Below are 20,270 nucleotides of genomic sequence, written 5' to 3' on the forward strand. Positions count from 1 at the left end.
CTCTCTCTCTCTCTCTCTCTCTCTCTCTCTCATTGTGTGTTTCTAAGTGTATGTGAACACTGAATGATAACGTTAGCACTTGTGTGTAGAAGTGGACCCTGACATCACTTCACGCAGGACTTCAAGGCAACCTGGAAAGCGTTCAAGCGATTAATATGGACAAGATTAGCATTTTTATTTCTATATGCACATTAATAATAGAGATACGCATTAGCTCTCTGGCACTACATCATTTATGTACCAAGAACATGCACTACACTTAACAAAACATGTAAGTCAGCAGGTAAGACCTTTTGTAATTCATACAACGCTAACGCCCAGACCGGGGTGGCATAGACAGACACAGACGCAGAGACAGAGAGGCTGAGGTGCATCTTTCTTAGAGTGAGCGGTCCTCTTTCCTCAGCAAACACTAAAACACTGAAATCTGATTTCGCATGGTGGATGAAACAGATGAATAATGAAAGACGCCTCCACCAGCTTCTGCTAGACAGAAGTGTCAGTCTTTTTCTTTTTCCAGTTTATGTTATGGGCTTCTTAACTAGCTTAACCATTGCGTCTCCAGTGGTCAACCAGCTTCATGAGAAGAACCGTCCCAGGTTAAAAAAATGTTATAAGAATGTTTTGCTCCAATACGTTATAAAAACTTTATTTCTGAATGTTCTCAGAATGCTCAAAACAAGTTTTTTTTTTTTTAATGTTTAAAATACTTTTTTCTTGGTTATGTTAACATTAGAAAACTTTTGTTTATAACTTTGAGAGAACCTTTCCAGAACGGTAGCCAAAGTTATGAGAATGTTCCATGTTAGCTGGGATGCTGGTTGACCAACATTTTTTTGGCCAGCATCAAATTTCATGTTTTTACAAACTGTTTCACATTCAGCAGTGCAAAAAAATCTCTCTAATCATGAAATGATCTTGTGCACCCCTAGCCGTAAGTGGCTAATTCAGTGCAGATTGTATTACAATTGCATTAGCACAATAATACGTGTTGATTGTGCACGTACGTGCGTTTGAGCACATAAAGAGAGAGAAAAAGCGAGCATGTGTGTATAAAGAGAGCTTGTGTCCACTACAAGATGAAAGCCCATTGACGTTTTAAAGCAGCTTCGACCTCTGCCTGCATCTGGCTGTCAATCACAGTTACCCAAAGTCCCCTGAGGCAGTTTTGCCCAGCCCCAGGAAAAAAAGACGGTGAAAGAGAGAGAAAAAGAAAGAAACATCAGGAACACAACAGGGAGGGAGCTCCAGGCCAGCCCAGTGAAGCCATCAACACCTTAGGGCTGCATAATCATTCGCTACTCAGCAACTCTGCTGGTCTCCAACACAAATTCACTGTACACTACAGTTCCCACAATCCTCTGCCCTAAGGTTCAAATGTACGGGATGTCAATCAAATTGTTGAGTACTGATGGTGTGCTTTGAGATATGACAATCCAATAGCTGGCTGCACTCATCATCTCTGCACTTGTGTTTGTACAGGCTGGTAATCGAAACCCTGATGTACGGTATATTGACGGAGAAAGATAATGATTAGTGTTAGTGATAGACCTCTCGGCCACCTTACTGAGCTATATAGCTACTGCAACTCCTGTCTTTACTGCCAAAAACTAAAATCACTGTTAATGATTTTTAAGATCTATATTGCCAAACAGTGAACAACTGCAAACAACAAATGTTCAAAAGGACAATTCACCTAAAAATAAAAATTTTGTCTTAATTTATTAACCATCATGTCATTTGAAACCTGTTTCTTTCTTCAATGTTTAGCAGAATTTCCTCGCCACTCTTTTCAATATAACACCATTTATAACGTCACTGGTCTCTAAAAAAAGACATAAAAGTACTCTTTTTTATTGTAGGATACAATTTATAATTAATATTATATACATATTAATTATATATAATCTCTCTCTCTCTCTCTCTCTCTCTCTCTCGCTCCTCAAATATGAGGGTTTTAGCATAAGAAAAACTATGATGTGATTCATTTAAAATGTTCTCTGTTTCTCACACAAGCTATTGTATAACTTCAGCAGGATTGGAATATAGTGCATGAGTCATATGGACCATCAAGATACTTTTATGGTGCTCAAAATCATTAGTTCTGAGACTGCCAGGACGCCAAACATCCTCTATTGAGTTCTACAGAAGTAAGAAAGTCATAGTGGCTTGTATGAGGGTGTGTACAGTAAATGATGACAGAACTTTCTTTCTCGAGTAAACTGTTCCTTTAATGGTTCCCAATGTAGATTGAATTGACAGGGCATGGCTTAGAGTTCAGATAGATATTTTTATTGGGCAGAGCTGGTGTAGGGTCTAGCAATTAGAGGAGTAGACATAAGGCGTAATGTAGTCAGTCTCAGACAGTACAAACAAGATTAATTTCCAGGCAGGCACAGTGTAAGGAACACACACATACACACACAACCAACACACTCGGGTCCAGCAGCAAAAAGCACGTTCAGTGGTAAAAAACATATTTGAGCAGTGTCACCTACTGAAAAGACTTGGTATTCTGCATGATACTAATGAAACACACCCGTTTACACAAACTAAGACTGATCTGGACAGACATACAAAGTCCTCCATTGAATACACTTGCTCTGAGAGGTCTAAACATCTCACCTTCAAGGTAGCAACACGGGAGGTGAGCTTAAACAAGTGATTAGGTCTTAAAAATGGACCCTATTTAAGTTCTTAATGCACATTTATAGTCTTATATGATCAATCCCTGTCCTAAATTTTTCCGTTTTCGATAACCCATTACTTGGATGTATGACACAATACAGAAGAAAAAAAATCATCATAACCTTAAATAATGTTAACCAACAGCCAAACAGCTAATAACTAAGCACTTGTCAATCTCAAATTCCTATAATTCTGTAATAAAATAGAAAAAAATAATAATAATAAAATGTAAATAATATCCCCCGTTCTTCATTTGCATCACAGTGTGGAAGTAAAATGGGTTGATTTACGTTGATTTAACATAATACTTTCCATGGTCTTTACCTGAATTGAATGAGAATATATAGCCAAGTATAGGCAGTAGATGACATGATTGTGGGGATATAAATAGAACAAAGAGAAAAAGAGAGAGACAGATGGATGATAGGGGAAATGACAGTGTGTGTGTGTGTGTGTTTAAAAGAAAGGTGATCTTCATGTGGAGTAAGGGAATAGGGTGGGAGCAAAGAGAAGGGGTATAAAAAGGCACATCTGTGCTTAACTTGCTCTAGGGCAAGTCTGTTCCTTCTGACACCTTCTAAACACACACACATACTCGTGTTCACACACTTCCAATGTTATGAGTTTCAGTAATTGGGGCACTTTTTTACAATAAACTATAATTAGTGAACAATGAGTGCTTAATGGTTACAAAATCTCTTCTTTTCTCTCTTTCATTCTTATTTTTAAGACTCACACCACATATATTCATGGTGCATATAAAAATCTATGTACTGTGTAAAGTATTATATTTGTTTCTAAGAAAATTTTATGAAAATAGGGGAACCCAGGCCTAAATTAGCATCTAATGCAAATGAGTGGGGTGCTTAATGGTGGAACAGGTGCAGTCAGGGCCCCTAAATGAGATAAATGAATAAAACATCCCTGGGCACGCCTGCGAAAGCTGACACAAAGTCAATGGCATGAATTATTCAGCAGCCAGCCGAGGCTGCGCGCTGCTGACCTCTCACCACAGGAAGTGCATCCCAAACACAACAAACCACAACAATGGACTTCAGACACGGGGGTTCCCTCTGTGCAGTGCGCACGCAAATCCACACACCCACTGAACACTACACAATGCTAAATATAGATCTATGAATTCTTCATTGACCTCACCATATGGAAGAGAAAAACCAATATATGTGTTTAATGCAAAACAAATCTTATTCTTATTTTGGACTTTTTCTGTCTTTCCTTTTTCTAGGAAAATATCTAAAAAACATTACAACAAGATCAATTTACTTTAGAGTGAAAATTGAGTGTGAACCTCACTCAATTTTGTCAGATTTTTGCTTAAAGCAAGAAAACAAACAATTTTCCAAGGGTAACAAAAACGTTCTGTAATTCAATACAAGTTCCATTAAAATGATTTAATATTTTATGCAATTAAGTTATTTTTATCTTTAATATTTTATTAAAATATTTAGAGTTATCAAAAAGACAAAAAAAATGATAAAGAAAATCATTTGTCTTCAGTAAGGAAGTGCAAGTGCAAGAGCAAATAAACATACTTCATGTGGACACATACATGGTGTATTTTCACAAATAAAGTTCACATACTTTATTTATTATTTATTTTTCATTTAAGGCTGTGGCTGATCATTTGTTCGAGTATGTGTGTGTCCATGTGTGTGTGTGTGTGTGTGTTGACAGAACTAATAGGATTCCCCAATGTCCCTGCATGAGCACATCCAGTGGAGAGAGGCAGAGAGGGGATGTTTTCCCAGCATGTCCTTTACAGGGAAATCTGAGGCTGCTCAGAGTGGACTGAGAAAACATCAGGTTTAATGTTAATAAGTTGTATATGTGAGCTTGCAGCTAAAAAAGGGAGTGATTGGGAAAGTAGAGTGCATCTGTTGCTGCAGAACTAGACAGGAAGCCACCTTGAGGCTGCGGTGACATCACCTTCCCCGGGAGGAGCACTTCCTGTCTGACATTCCTCAATCAACACACACACACTCGTGAGGAAATGGCATACATCAACAATACACTCCATATGAGCACACACAAACACACGGTCTCACCCGCACACAAGCTTCCTAAAACAACACCAGTCTAATCTGTGTCACCAGTAGTGTGTGAAAATGAGACAGTTTGGTTATTTTTCTTGGAGTGAAATAACATTTTTCTCTTTGTTTTACTCTTACACACTCTGTCTCATCAGTAAGTGTTGTCAGTAGCATTGAGTGGCTAATCAGTCATCCTGTGGGTCAGATCTCTGTCTAAAGCGTGTGAAGTGGATCAGTGATCTGGCTGATACGTGGCTCTTATCTGTGAGAGCAGAGGAGGAGACTCTGACTGCCAGGGTTTCCAGCACTAGCCTGAAGGGCCGATCAGCCTTTCCAGAGATCACAACCTTATGCCCTGTGCAAAAAAAACAGGCTGGACAAGCAGAGAGATAAAAGAGCACTGAGTAAAGCAGAGAGAATAGCTGTTTGTTTGCATGTGTTTCTGACCTATGAATTCGTGGACTAAATAATCCATCATTGCAAATGTCATTTATGCAAAAAACTGAATTTGCAAATAAAGCAGAATTTCCATCACATGTGTTAAAGAGCTCCAATCCGTCAGTTACAGGGGAAAAAAATACACAAAATATACAACCATTTTAAAAAGTTTGAGGTCAGAAGGAATTTTTTCTTAAATGAAATTGATATTTTTATTCAGCAAGGACACATTAAATCGATCAAAAATGACAGTAAAAACATTTATAATCTATAAAATATTTTTCTTTCAAATAAATGCTGTTCTTTTGAGCTTTCTATCTGAAAACAACATTGATAATAACAAGGAATGTTTCTTGAGCTGAGCACTAAATCAGCATGTTAGGATGATTTCTGAAGGATCATGTGACTAGAGTAATGGCTGCTAAAATTTCAGCCATCATAGAAATATTAATTGCATTTTAAAATATATTAAAATATGAAACAGCGATTTTAAATTGTAATAATATTTACAATATTTCTGTTTTTAATTAAATTAAATTAAACTAAATAAATATTTTTTTATCAAATTAATGCAGCCTCAGTGAGTAAGAGAGACTTCTATCAAAAACATTAGAAAATGTTACTAACTCCAAACTTTTTATTAATAGTGTAAATGGACAAGTTGTAGCCACCGGTCAAGCCATTTTGACTTTTATTTTTATTAAATATAAAAACAACCTTATGCCCTGTGCAAAAAAAACAGGCTGGTCAAGCAGGGAGATAAAAGAGCACTGAGTAAAGCAGAGAGAATAGCTGTTTGTTTGCATGTGTTTCTGACCTATGAATTCGTGGACTAAATAATCCATAATTGCAAATGTCATTTATGCAAAAAACTGAATTTGCAAATAAAGCAGAATTTCCATCACATGTGTTAAAGAGCTCCAATCCGTCAGTTACAGGGGAAAAAAATACACAAAATATACAACAATTTTAAAAAGTTTGAGGTCAGAAGGAATTTTTTCTTAAATGAAATTGATATTTTTATTCAGCAAGGACACATTAAATCGATCAAAAGTGACAGTAAAAACATTTATAATCTATAAAATATTTTTCTTTCAAATAAATGCTGTTCTTTTGAGCTTTCTATCTGAAAACAACATTGATAATAACAAGGAATGTTTCTTGAGCTGAGCACTAAATCAGCATGTTAGGATGATTTCTGAAGGATCATGTGACTAGAGTAATGGCTGCTAAAATTTCAGCCATCATAGAAATATTAATTGCATTTTAAAATATATTAAAATATGAAACAGCGATTTTAAATTGTAATAATATTTACAATATTTCTGTTTTTAATTAAATTAAATTAAACTAAATAAATATTTTTTTATCAAATTAATGCAGCCTCAGTGAGTAAGAGAGACTTCTATCAAAAACATTAGAAAATGTTACTAACTCCAAACTTTTTATTAATAGTGTAAATGGACAAGTTGTAGCCACCGGTCAAGCCATTTTGACTTTTATTTTTATTAAATATAAAAATTACTTGCAGTTTAAAGCATGAAGAAATCATGATCTGAAGAACTTCACTTTTTCAAGCAATTTTGAGGCAAAGTCACATCGCATTTAGAAATAAATAGTAATTAAATGTATGTATGTGTTTATTCTTACAGAATCAAATATATATTCACCTCAGCAAGCATTTTAATGTGCTTTTTTATGCACATTTTGGACATTTTATTCATATCTTTGTGCTTCCATTAAGCATTTTTAAGTCATTATAAGGATGTTTTCATAAAATTTGCTTTAAAAATGTGTTTTGTTGATAATGTACCTGTATTAAGCTGCAGAGATAGATTCTTTGTGTATGGAATCTATTTCAAACATAACATATTTCAAACAGTATAAAACTTTCAGAATTGTAATTGTCTTTGTCTTATTTTGATGGCAGCGGTAACTAATACCAACTTGCCACAGTTTTACAGCAGTAAATTGATTGTAGTTTTAATTACTTTGTTTAAATAATATAAATATAATTAATAAGCTTAATTTAAGAGAGAGAGAGAGAGAGAGAGAGAGAGAGAGAGAGAGTGCAACAGAGAAGCAAAGTGGGCACTCTCTATAGAGAGAGAAAAGACAGAATGGTAAAGTTGTCAGGTAAGGACAGCACACACAGGGCCACACACACAGGCACGGGCGAGTGGAGAGGAGTGCATGCTCTTCTTTGGGAATCATCCAGGCGGATGATGGGATTGTTGACAGTGAGCTGCATATCTTTAACCCTGTATTAACTCGGAACAGCAGAGCTTGGCCTTTTATTATTCCTGCACCGTTTGGGCTTAAGTAGGCCACACATATACACCTATACACACAGACTCACAAACACAAGCACACAAACACACTCTCTCTCTCTCTCTCTCTCTCTCTCTCTCTCTCGAGTGGAGAGGAGTGCATGCTCTTCTTTGGGAATCATCCAGGCGGATGATGGGATTGTTGACAGTGAGCTGCATATCTTTAACCCTGTATTAACTCGGAACAGCAGAGCTTGGCCTTTTATTATTCCTGCACCGTTTGGGCTTAAGTAGGCCACACGTATACACCTATACACAAACACGCACGTGCACACACACACACACACACACACACACACACACACACACACACACACACTCTCTCTCTCTCTCTCTCTCCAGGAAGAGACATTGTCACTGCGTAGAGCACATCACCTTTCAGCAGCTGTGACAGCCCAGCCTGGAGAGTCACGCACACTTTTTAAAGGCCAACGCACAAATTTTCCTTCACTCGCACTTCCTGTGTATCTCTTTTAGAGTGAAAGACTCGCCAGTTAATTTTCGGAGAGAAGGCAGAAACATGTTTAACGCAAATACTTTCTTTCACTCTATTACTGTCATGGCTCACACACACATGCTCACGCTGAGCTCTCCACAGTCTCTCAGTCTTAATTGCCACACAATAGGTCTACAGACCGGACAGGATTATGTTAACAATGGGAGCCCCAGCCTGTGAGGATCACTCTCTGGCCACTGATTCAGAGAACAGCTCTGTGAAATAGAGCCCCCTAATCCACTAATGCAAAAATACTGCAAGAATATAATGCTGCTCCCTGTCACTGTCTCTTTCCCGACTATCCAGTCTTGAGGTGCAGTTTTATTGCTCAAATGTTGCTCCTTTATAGCTCAGCAGACTAGATAGATTTTTTTTAATGAAAGAAATTAATAATTAATTCAGCAAGAGTGCATTAAATTGATCAAAAGTGACAGTAAAGGCATTTATAACATTACGAAAGATTTCTATTTCAAATAAATGTTCATCTTTTTAATTTTCCATTCATCAAAAAAAAAAAACTTGTCTGTAGTAATAGCTGCTGAAAATTCAGCTTTGATATCACAGGAATAAATTACTATTTAAAATATATTAAAATAGAAACCAGATATTTTAAATGCTAATAATAATAATTGTATATAATCATATAATATTATATAATTGATATACATTCCCTGTAGTTTTTATGATTTACTGTAGTTTTGATCAAATAAAAGCAGCTTTGGTGAGCATAAGAAACTTTTTTCAAATAATAATAATAAAAAAAATGTTTCAACCCCAAACTTCTGAACAGTAGTGTATATAATCATTTTGTTTTTAAACAAACTGCAGATGACAAATAAATTGGCAGCATTCCATAATGCACCATAAGGGGCTGTTCACAAAAGACTCGTTATTGCGTCTATCTGGGCTATTTTTAATTGTGTAAACAAGTGTTAAATGGATGTTGTTCAGCATCTAAATCCATGAGCACTGTGTTTGTAAGTCGTTATATCACTTTAAAAGAAGTTTAACTTTTAGAAATATGTTCTATTGCATTCTCATACTCTTTTTGAATAAAATAGCACATCCTCTGTGAGCAGCCCCTAGCAGAGCAGGAGCAAAAATGGTTCTGTGAAAGCACCCTGTGAAACATTACTTCCTGTTCTGCTTTCATGAGAGCTGAAGGTCTTCTTCTAGAAGGTCAAATCTAGCCAGCAGCATAGTTGCGAGCAAAAGACCTCCATTAAACATTCAGAGAAAGGGCACATCAACCCTTTCCGTGGTGTTTTCCTTCCTTTGCTGTGTTATTTCTTCATGAAGTGGATATCCAGATGTTGAAGATTACATCACAAATGAAGCCTTCCAGTGGGGTCAGGGCTCACGACCACAGAACTCCCACGGTTAGTGCGGGAACTCTGAACTTTCTGCACTCCGAAATCACTATCAGTGTTTAAGTGTATCCATGGTGATGAAGGCATCAACTGCAATGTTCCCAGGGAGATAGAACGACACCTTTCCTCATTACTGTATGGCTTATTGAGCTTCAATTATTCCTAACACACACAATGATAAGAGAGAAAGAAATAGAGAGAGAGAATAAGAGAGAGAGAGAGAGAGAGAGAGAGCTTCTAAGGGATGTGAAAGAGATGAAACAGGAGGTAGTGAAAAGGGTTGCTATTAGATGTCACTGGGCTTTTGTGTCCGTGTCAATGAGAGCAGATTAAAGTATTTGAAATAATCTTACTGGGGCATTAATAGAGCTCCCAATGTAAAAGAGGAGAAGAAAAGGAGAAGATGAGGAGTCAATCACGACACATACATTTACACATAAAATGAGATTAGATACAGCCATCCAACGTAAACTAAACACCCTCTGAGAAGAAAGCTAGCTAGCGGGCCAGTTTTAATTTCACATGAGTAATTCAATTGACCCCAATCAGATTTTCAAAACTTCCCAATGAGTCCAAGAACTCGAACCTGGTCCCATGAGCGCACATCTCGCACTGCTGTGAGTAAGATTTGTTCTTTTAACAATCTAATAAGGCATTGTTAGTTGGCTATATTTCCCTGACATTCCTCTGGTTTCGCTGAAGTGGCCTGTTGTGCTATCTTATGAGAGGAACCTAATTAGGAAATCACTTTCATTACTCTTCCAGAGGAATTAGCGCTAGCCTTGCTAATTACTGCTGTAAAACCTAATCAGCTCTTTGAAACAAGGCCACACTAATGAGCTCTTATTTATTCAGCTAAATAACTTCAAGGGAAGGAAGACGTTCAAAATCATATTTTTGATGAATTTGGGAGCGAACGCTCGTCTGTGCTTGCCGTAATTGATTCTGTTCCATCTTGCGCCTTGTTTGTTGGGAACCCCATGTGAATGCGGCCAAGAAAATATTGAGAGTTCCAGTAAACTCTTCCATATTTCCCCCCTCTCGTTTCAAATGACCTATTTTCCCGGCTTGGAGAGACACATGACTAATAGGAAACTGTTACTAATTCTTTTTTATTTGCAGCCAATTAGCGATGCCCTCGCACCTGAGCCTAAAGGGGTCTGCGGTGACCTTGAGTGCAGCTGCATGACTTCAGCCAGACCCGAAACATAACCGTTCAGACCACAAACAGCTACAACAGGAGGATCTGAGGAAGCATTTCAGACAAAGTTTATGTAGGGAAACAATTGAGAAGAGTAAGTGATGGGCAGTGGGTTTGTGTGAGCGTGTGCGTTGGGTGGAGGTGATGCCACGTGGCATCGAGGGGCTGCAGCTGTCTTTGAAAGCTGTGAAGCGTTCTAGCCCAGTGGAGCAGAAATGGGCCAGCCGCACAGACACAGCAGCCAGGTAGAAGCCTCTCTTACTCTGTTACAAACACACACACACACTACACTATTGCTGGCAAAGTCGCGGTGAACCTACAGCTGTGTTCATCTGATAGCACAGGCCACTGACTTATTAACACACAGATGAGAACACAACTTTGACACTTAAACACACTTTAATCTGCAGAAATCCATGCTTAGTTTGCTCGCACTACAGCACGATCTAGTCAGAAATGTAATAGTCTCTCCCTCAATATTAACGTGACAGCGTGTGCGTTGGGTGGAGGTGATGCCACGTGGCATCGAGGGGCTGCAGCTGTGAAGCGTTCTAGCCCAGTGGAGCAGAAATGGGCCAGCCGCACAGACACAGCAGCCAGGTAGAAGCCTCTCTTACTCTGTTACAAACACACACACACTACACTATTGCTGGCAAAGTCGTGGTGAACCTACAGCTGTGTTCATCTGATAGCACAGGCCACTGACTTATTAACACACAGATGAGAACACAACTTTGACACTTAAACACACTTTAATCTGCAGAAATCCATGCTTAGTTTGCTCGCACTACAGCACGATCTAGTCAGAAATGTAATAGTCTCTCCCTCAATATTAACGTGACACGCTTGTATGATCTTTTAAACAAAAACAGTAGGAGACACGGTTCGCTGCACACGCTGCTGCCTCCAGAAGTCTTGCACATCTTCACTGCTGATTATTCATACATGCACACTTCAGAGCACACTACATACTCAACAACAGGGCCTCAAAACAGCCTAGCCCGATCACTAAACAATTACTCTTGCAAACAAATGGCTTCTGGTCCCAGGAAGGCTTTTTTATGCTTGTTTTTCTCATTGATGGTGAATTCTTTGAACTTTGCTGCCTTTGATTTGTAACATTTTATACTGAGCAATAGAGCGTATATAGTGATACAGAGCAGCCACAGAGTGTGTTCACAAAGCCGTTTTAGAGCAACACTTGTCATTTTGATTTGTTTTAAAGTGATTTGAATTTATTTAGTGCATTATATCTGTAGTGATGCTACCACTGCATTAAACATAGGCTCTTATTTAACTTGATATGAATTAAAACAGGTTGTATAGGAAAATAAGTGCAGTCTGTTATTTGTTTGTGCACTACCAATCCAAAGTTTGGGGTCAGTAATTGTTTTCCCATTACAAATACACAGTATTACTGTGAAATATTATTACAGTTTTAAATAGCTGTTTTCTATTTTAATATATTTAAAAATTAAATGTATTTCTGTGATGGCAAAGCTGAATTTTCAGCTGCCATTACTCCAGTCTTCAGTGTCACATGAAAATCATTCTAATATGCTGATTCAGTGAAACCTTTCTTATTTTTATCAGTGTTGAAAACAAATGTGCTGCTTAATATTTTACAAAAACAATATTTTTTCAGGATTCTTTGATACATAGGAAGTTTAAAAGAAAATAATTTATTTCAAATATAAATATCTTGTAACATTATTAATGTCTTTACTGGCATCTGTGATCAATTGAATTCATTCCTGCTAAACGAAAGTATTAATTTCTTAAAAAACTAAAATCTTACTGACCCCAAACTTTTGAAAGGTATGATATACTGGTATAAACTGATAGAATATAAAGATATAAACATTTATTTTCTTCTTCATTTTGGGTCTTAATTGTTTTAGGAAAGTGGGGTGTGGAAGGGAAACTTAAAGCAAAAAAAAAAGTTCCTGTACAAACTCTTTTTTTGTTATTTGTGTCAAATTAAAAATGGAATCTACCCTGACAAACTGTTCTCCTTCATAACTCACTACATTTCAATCACGCCACTTTCAACACTTGCACTGGACTTCCTGTCTATCAAGGCGTTTGATTATCAAATATGGGGAAACGCACAAACATTTGATATCCAGCTCTTACCTGTCGATGATGACTGGGTCGGAGGGCGTCTCATTACGATTGCCACAACTTTTCTTGTCACAGCAGCGACTAGTAGAGATGGAGGGAGAGAAAGATATGAAGAGAGCAGTTAACCTGGGTGTTACTGCACATATGTCAGCACTGACCTCAAACACAGTGGAGAAGGAAGAGGTAGCAATTATAAAGCAGTCTTTCTTTGGCTCTTACAAGGCAGACATTCACTCCTGCTGTACACACGGCCCACAATATGCTGCCTCTCGGCCTGTGTATTAGTTATTACCGTTAACAGACTGCCCGGCTCAGGGATGGTTATAAGGATTAGAAGTGTGGCTGATAACAGGGCAGTTATCTAGTGATGGAGAGAGAAGACGAGGGCAGAGAGGAGGAGGAGAGGTAAAATTAAAGAGGGCACTTAACGGGGACATACATCCTGGAAGGATTTCAGGTCGAACAGAAGGGGGAAAGGTGCCTTTGTGTGTTTTATTAAGTGCTGCCAATGTGTTCCCAAAAGAAAATGTTTTATTTAAATATATTTATAATGTAACACTTCTATAAATAAATAATTTTAAATTATAAATGAAAACTATAATATATAAAAAAAGAAAAATCACTATACTAATCTCAAGCGTTTCCTCCTGCTGCGTTTGAAGAAATTAAATCCAAATTGCCGCACATAATTACCAGGATGTGGCCCGTACTGATTCCATTAAAGCTGAACTACCCTTAGTCCAGCTCCTTTACAGACAGCAGGTCTAAAATAGCCCCCAAAACAAAAAAAAACAGCATTTCTCCAACTGTGACCACCCAGCCTTTAATAATCTGGCCAAGTTTGTGATGTTTCATCTGCACCACACAAACCAAACAAAACCTCATCATTCCGTGCGTATGAGGATGTGCAACTCCATCATAAAGAGCCCAGAGTTGCGTTTGAGCGATTGTTTCTAACCTTGCCTCTGAGCGAGTTGTTTGGGAAAATGTGTCACTGTCTCTTGCTTGCAGGCCCATGCGGCACCATATGGCTAATGGCAAGGCGTACAGCAATTAACAGCCCTGATTAATGGAGAGCAGTCTAATTGCAGACTGGTAATTGTGCCTTTCTCTCAGCACAGGCTCTGCATCAAAACACTATATACAGATGAAGAAGAGAAAAGGAGGAAGATAGAGACGAGAATGGGTTGTTTACTCATTTGAAACACATGCTTTTGGAAAGCTCTCTGGTATGAAACGTGGGACCTTAAGGGTACCTTTCTGCACCAGTAGCGATATGTGCTTCAGACGTGATCTGTGTTATCCTACAGTAGCAGATCAAAACTGACGTGGTGAGCCTTTGTAGACACGTATGGTACTAAGCGTTTGTCAATACACATCTTTAAATCAGTGACTATTTTGAAAGTGCGATAACAGAAGGCTGTGTGTGCATGTGTGTGTGTAAGAAAGGTAGTGAGAGGGTGCGAAAGATTGAAAGAGAACGAGAGAGCCTTGGCTCTCCTGCACATATTTCATTGTCAAAACTAAGCAAGCTGCATTCATTAGCTGTGGAATAACAAGAGGATTCTTATTGAGTAATGAGTTTTTCCTTGTCCTAATTAGCCAAGCATGAGTGGTATATTTTTAGTAGAAAACTGTTCAAATGCTCTCCACTTCAACCAAATATAGATGAGGACTCATCGCCACAACCCAGTTTTAAGTGCAAGGAATTTATCTTTTGATTTTAATTAAAGGTGCATGGCTTTCTCTCGCTCTCTTTTTCTTGCAGAGCAGGAAGTGGATGACCTGGATAGAGATTCAGGAAGGGAGAGAGACAAGGGTTGCTCTTAACTTTAGGTCCGTCTTTGTTCAGTTTTCATCTCATGAAAATTCCATTGCTTATGCTGTCACTACAAACATGGATGAGCAAAATTCAGAATTGTCTCCCTTTCAATTCAATAATGTGAATTTAATAGGAAGTTAAATATGCATATCTGCAAATGAATGATTAATGGCTTAAATATTTGTGTGTTCCTAACAAAAAAGCTATTGTTTATCTACTTTTATGGTACATTTTGGATCTATATGGGAAAGAGCAGCATAATCAATTAAGATGTCTAACATCTTTATTTATGTTCAGCAGATTAAAGTAAGTAACACAGGTTTAAAAGAGTTGTTCATGTTGTTTTCATGTTTGGGTGAACATCAAGTACATCATCCATTCATCCATCTATCTCTGTAAACCGTCAAGGCTACACTTTCCTCAAAATTATACAAAATGTTTGTCTTCACAAACTTTGCTTTTTAGTTAAAATTAGTTTGGTTAAAAATGTATTATTCAAATGGCAATTCTTCATCCTAATTGCTCAGTTCAAATTCAGTACATATTCAGGAATTACAATTCTGAATGGCACACAAAATGAACTGTACAGAAGTGTATTTTTGTGTCTCTGTATTTATTTCATCAAGAAATAAAATAAGAACCACCAATCACTGAAACATCAGCCTCCAAAAATAGAAATGCTGCCTGGCATCTTTTCTGGACAAAGCCAAGCTTTGATTTCTAAGGCTGAGGCAGAGTCTGGGAAAGAACACTTTGATAGGAAACAGGCTGGCATAAGTTTATCAGGATCCCATTTGGACTGGTGAAAAATAATCTGGGAGTGTCTTGTGTAATAGTGCATCGTAATTCTAAATTTGAGCCTTGATATAAATGTACTACATCCCTCTTAAATTAAAGTAAACTGTTTATACCAGGTTTGACGGACGTGTATGATAAATTAAAGAATAATGATCTGAACTTTCAGCAAATTTATAATAATGTTAATCTATCCTCCCCCTTACATCTAATTTTACAACAGGGCTTACACACAGCTGTGTGTGTGTGAGCAGAAAGCTCAGTCCTGTCACACTAACTCTGGATCCAGTGGTCTGCAGTCTTGCCAAGACCAAAACGATGCCAAAGTAAAGCTCTCACAGTCAGCGGGCAGAGCTGGGTAGGGAAGGTTCAAGAGCTTGATTGTGTAATAGTGAAGGAAGGAGTGTGGCGTACAGTGTGTGTGTGTGTTTCTCACCTGCACATGATCTCGTGCGTCAACAGGACCCGGCACATCTCTGGGTTTTTGTCTTGCCCTTCATAGATAATTGCCTGATGAACAAGAGAAGGTGGAAAAATGTGGTTAGAGAAAAATTGACAAACAACATTTTCTCCTTGTGGTGTAAACGCTCTGAGCATGCACAAATTTCCATGACTAACTTATGTTAGGGTTAAACTTAGAGTGTTTAAATCCTATCATGAAAATAATCGAATGTCTGTTTGCATCGTTTCAATGAAACAAAAACATTATGACATCACGCCATACACACACTGCAGCACTTATAGGCGGTTAACGTGACCCATCTTCCATCTGGCATAGGACTGCCATTGAAAGATCTCATGCAGCAAGGGAATGATCAGGTTGGTTTTAATTTCTGTTATCAGAATGTTCTGTTCATTTGGTCCCATGTTTCTCACTCCAGACATTGGGCTCTGAATTTCATAGATGTCTTTTCGTTTCAGCCAATCAATCAATCAATCAAAACTGCCCTGTGCACCATGGGAATGCTTGTACGGAGCCTCCTTGTATGGGGTGGGCCATCTCTGACTGAGCCAGGCTCAAAGTGGGCAATTTAATGTCCACTTACCTGCTGCAATGGAAAACGATCCCTAACCACCTCTATGAGAGCTTAAACTTGGCGCATCATGTTCAGTTATGTGAGAACCAATGGTGTTTGATGTCATTGACATCAAACATGGCGACAAGCAAAGTTTGAATGTGCACATCTGCAAATCAATAAAGACTTAAAGAATAAAGACTTCTGTGTGTTCTTCACAAAAGAGTTACTTAAATTATCTATTTTTATGGTACTTTCTGAACCTATATGCATGGGAAAGAGCAGTGTGATCATTCTGTTTATCTCTGTTTATGTTCCACAGAAGAAAAAGTCATGGTTACACTTTATTTCGATAGTCCACTTTAGACATTCTACTAACTATAAGTAACTTTGTAACTACATGTCAATTGCATGTCAACTAATTCTCATTAATTTGCAACTACATGTCTACTAACTCTCTGAGTAGACTGTTATGGTAGGTTTAGGGTTAGTAGAATAAGTTGACAAAGAAAGTGTTAGAAGATATTAAGCAGACAGTCTACTAATACTCTGCTAACTGCTAGTTGACATGTAGTTGCAAAGTTACTTACTGTTAATAGAATGTCTAAAGTGGACAATCGAAATAAAGTGTTACCAAAGTCATACAGGTTTGGAACAATGTGAAAGTGAGTAAATGATGACAAGAGTTTTTATGTTTGAGTGAATTATTACTTTAAGATCCAATCTAATACATCATTATCACTGGTAACTGACAACTGGCGACTGATTTTATCTTTACTTCAGATTTGACAAAGTATCTTTACTTCAGATATCTTTGTTTCAGATTCGACAAAAACTATTAAGGCTAGATGTTAATTGTATCAGAGCTGCACACAATTCACAATGGACATGTGTGTGACTGAATTGCGATTCAAATTGAATGTAAGAACATTCATGTAGCTGTCATTTTTAACTAAAAAGGCAAAGTTTTTCAAGACAGATGATTGATAGATGATAGATATACTGTATAGATCGATCGATCGATAGATAGATAGATAGATAGATAGATAGATAGATAGATAGATAGATAGATAGATAGATAGATAGATCGATAGATAGATCGATAGATAGATAGATAGATAGATAGATAGATAGATAGATAGATAGATAGATAGATAGATAGATAGTCTATCTAGTGTAGATAGACTACACTTCTCCTGTCATTCCAATTGAACTTCCTGTGAGGTGTGGCTAATTCAATTCCAACTCACTCCCATTAACTGAAAAGAGGCCAATTCTTCAATTCTGAATCTTGTACAATTCTGCATTGTATGCTCTTGACAACATTCAGGGCCAATATTTGTTGCTCGTTGGTTTAATTAAAAGCAGACTAGAGAATCAAAAGAACTATGTGTGTAGTGTTTGTTGGACTGTGCAGATTACTGTCCTATTATATCATAGCGCACCACCCTTGCCACAGTGACCACCCTCCGCAGGCATCCGGGGCTCACAGATTGGCTAATAATACAGCAACACAAAACATTATTGTACAGCAAAGCACCATTATTACCACATGAGAAAAGATGTTTGTGAATTGAAAAAGAGATAAAGGAGGACAAACCGATAAACTGCTTAATTACAGGTCCTTCGAAAGAAGTGTTGTACTCCAGCTAGTGTGAAATAGCCCTCTAGGAAAGATGTATGTGCGTGAGCTGCCATAAGCCTGCATCTGTGAGACTCCATGCATGTGTATGCAATCACGCATGTATTTGTGCATTTGCATGTGTATGTTTATGTGTGCAGCAAGCAGTTGGGCTGCCAGACTGGAGCATAGCGAGCCATCTGGCCCAGCTAACACTTCATCCAAAAACCTCAGCTTTGTTTCCATCCTCCAATTCCACACAAGATGTCCCCCACAGCCGTGAATCAGTGACTCTACTCAAAACATACACACACTGCAGCCTATTAACAGGCTGCTCTCTGTCACACACACACACACACACACTTAAACCCGTTTGCCATGAATCACTCTCTCTTTCTCTCTGAACACACATATACATGCCACCCATGGCAACTGAAGACACAGAAATACAGCTGATGGTTCTAATGAAAAACTGTTTTCCTCACAAGTGCACAATGTGACATGAAACACTTGTTTAAAAACAAGTTTTATAAGTAAAGTATCAGATCCAGAAAAAAAGAACAAACTTTATTCATATTTGATGTTTTTTATTTCCTGTCATTGCTGTGATTAGAGGACATAGGTGATCGGGGACATTTGTTTGTTAGGTTTCACATTGCGGAAATGAGGGTCAAGGTCCTCTAAAAGCACACAAGCATGCATCACTGTCTGAGCCTAGAGCCTCGACCCCGCAGGCTTTCTGAGAGGAAGAGGGAGGCAGAGAGAGCAGTTCAGGCCACACAAAGACGTCCTCTACACCACCACACATTCATTTCATATATAAGACTAGCTATTTATCACACAAAGACCCTGCAAACAGACTCGGAATAACTCCATGCCGAGAACAGTACATAAGTGCCTGGAAAAAGTCTGAAAACAGTTTATCAATTTCTCCTTAGAGGCAAGCACAACAATGGTCGTGCATCCTCCTCTGGATTCGAGCTAGCGCAACACGAAGCGTCATCGGGTGGGTTTTTTCTGTAGCCCCTGACGTCACGCCTGTCATGCAAAGGCAAAATGCAGCATGTTGTTTATGTAATACTGAACTTTGGTCTCTTAAACCAGGGGGTTTTAACCTAACAAAAATATTATATACATCTAACATCACTCTTAATAGTATGCCAAAAATATATATAGTGTACTATATACAATATAAATTGAGTATTTTAATAATATGCTAAAACCAAAGTATATATTTTCAAGATAATTCAGTAAGATAATTATATAAAACAATAATATAAGTATTTAATTTTATAAACAATATGTTGTATTCACTATATAATGTTTTTTCTCAGACAGTAAAAATAGGCCTTTTATAATAATAATACAATATTATTTCATGTTTTTTTTCAGACAGTAAAAATATTCTGCTATAATAATAATAATAATAATAATAATAATAATAATAATGAAAAATTGAAAACACCTTGTCTTAGACTATGATCAGTCTTGTCTCAGGTGGGTTTGGTTCAGTTATGCTCAGATTTAAAGAAAACTCACACTCGGAGAGCGTGAAACCAAAATATAAAATCAATTAAAATTCAATCGGAAAAAAAAATCTATTTCATTGTTGGTGTAGTAGTGTTTTATGGCCTATGTGGGACTTTTGGTTTAATTAAAAGCAAAAAAAAACACTATTGTTTCAAATATCCTCACTTTTTTATCACCAAGTTGCAACCAAAATGTCTTTAAGATTGTGGTATATAGTAGCTTTGAATGCTTTTTCTTTGCTACAGATTTTAAATTTTCAATGTAGATGAGTAGACTTAATCACTAGGATCTTTAGGCCCTCAAAGCTTGTGTGTGTAAATATTTGCAAATGAGTAGCATTACGCCTTTATGTGGCCTGGCACAGAGCAGCAATTCACACACTATCTGACATCATCAGAGTCTCCAAACAGCTACTGATTACAGGAAATATATAATATAGGAGATTTGTGTCACTTTGTTGCATGTCGTATACTTTGGGGAAGTGTTCCTGGCATGTAAACACACCCTATTCCGCAATTAACAGGAAAAATATGCACACAAGCAGAATGAACGACCGAGACCTCCCTCTCTCCCGTGCAAATTTATTTAGGAATCTACCCGAAGCTTACCTCTAGAAAACACACACACAGCAACAGGCAAGCAACAGCTCAGAGTTACCAACCAGTTCCAGCCCAGCACTTTTCTGAACAAAGCTCTCCTTAAGAAGGGCCACGGAGCGCATGAAACATGCATGGCACGGTGTACCGAGGTGTGTGTGAAGCTTTCATTAGGCCCTGATGCTGCTTTTA

General features: G+C 37.7%; 1 protein-coding gene across 1 annotated transcript in view; it reads right to left on the reverse strand.

The window, feature by feature from the left end:
* Positions 1–20,270, reverse strand: part of LOC107554460 (transcription factor COE1) — a 123,533-nt gene that overhangs the window by 95,770 nt on the left and 7,493 nt on the right. The window contains exons 5-6 of the mRNA XM_016236966.1: positions 15,752–15,844; positions 12,711–12,779 (exon numbers count right to left, since the gene is read on the reverse strand). Coding sequence (XP_016092452.1) covers positions 12,711–12,779; positions 15,752–15,844 — 162 coding nt within the window. The remainder of the gene's footprint in view (positions 1–12,710; positions 12,780–15,751; positions 15,845–20,270) is intronic.

This window comes from Sinocyclocheilus grahami, unplaced genomic scaffold (genome assembly GCF_001515645.1).
Source record: "Sinocyclocheilus grahami isolate Dianchi unplaced genomic scaffold, SAMN03320097.WGS_v1.1 scaffold502.1, whole genome shotgun sequence".
NCBI lineage: Eukaryota > Metazoa > Chordata > Actinopteri > Cypriniformes > Cyprinidae > Sinocyclocheilus > Sinocyclocheilus grahami.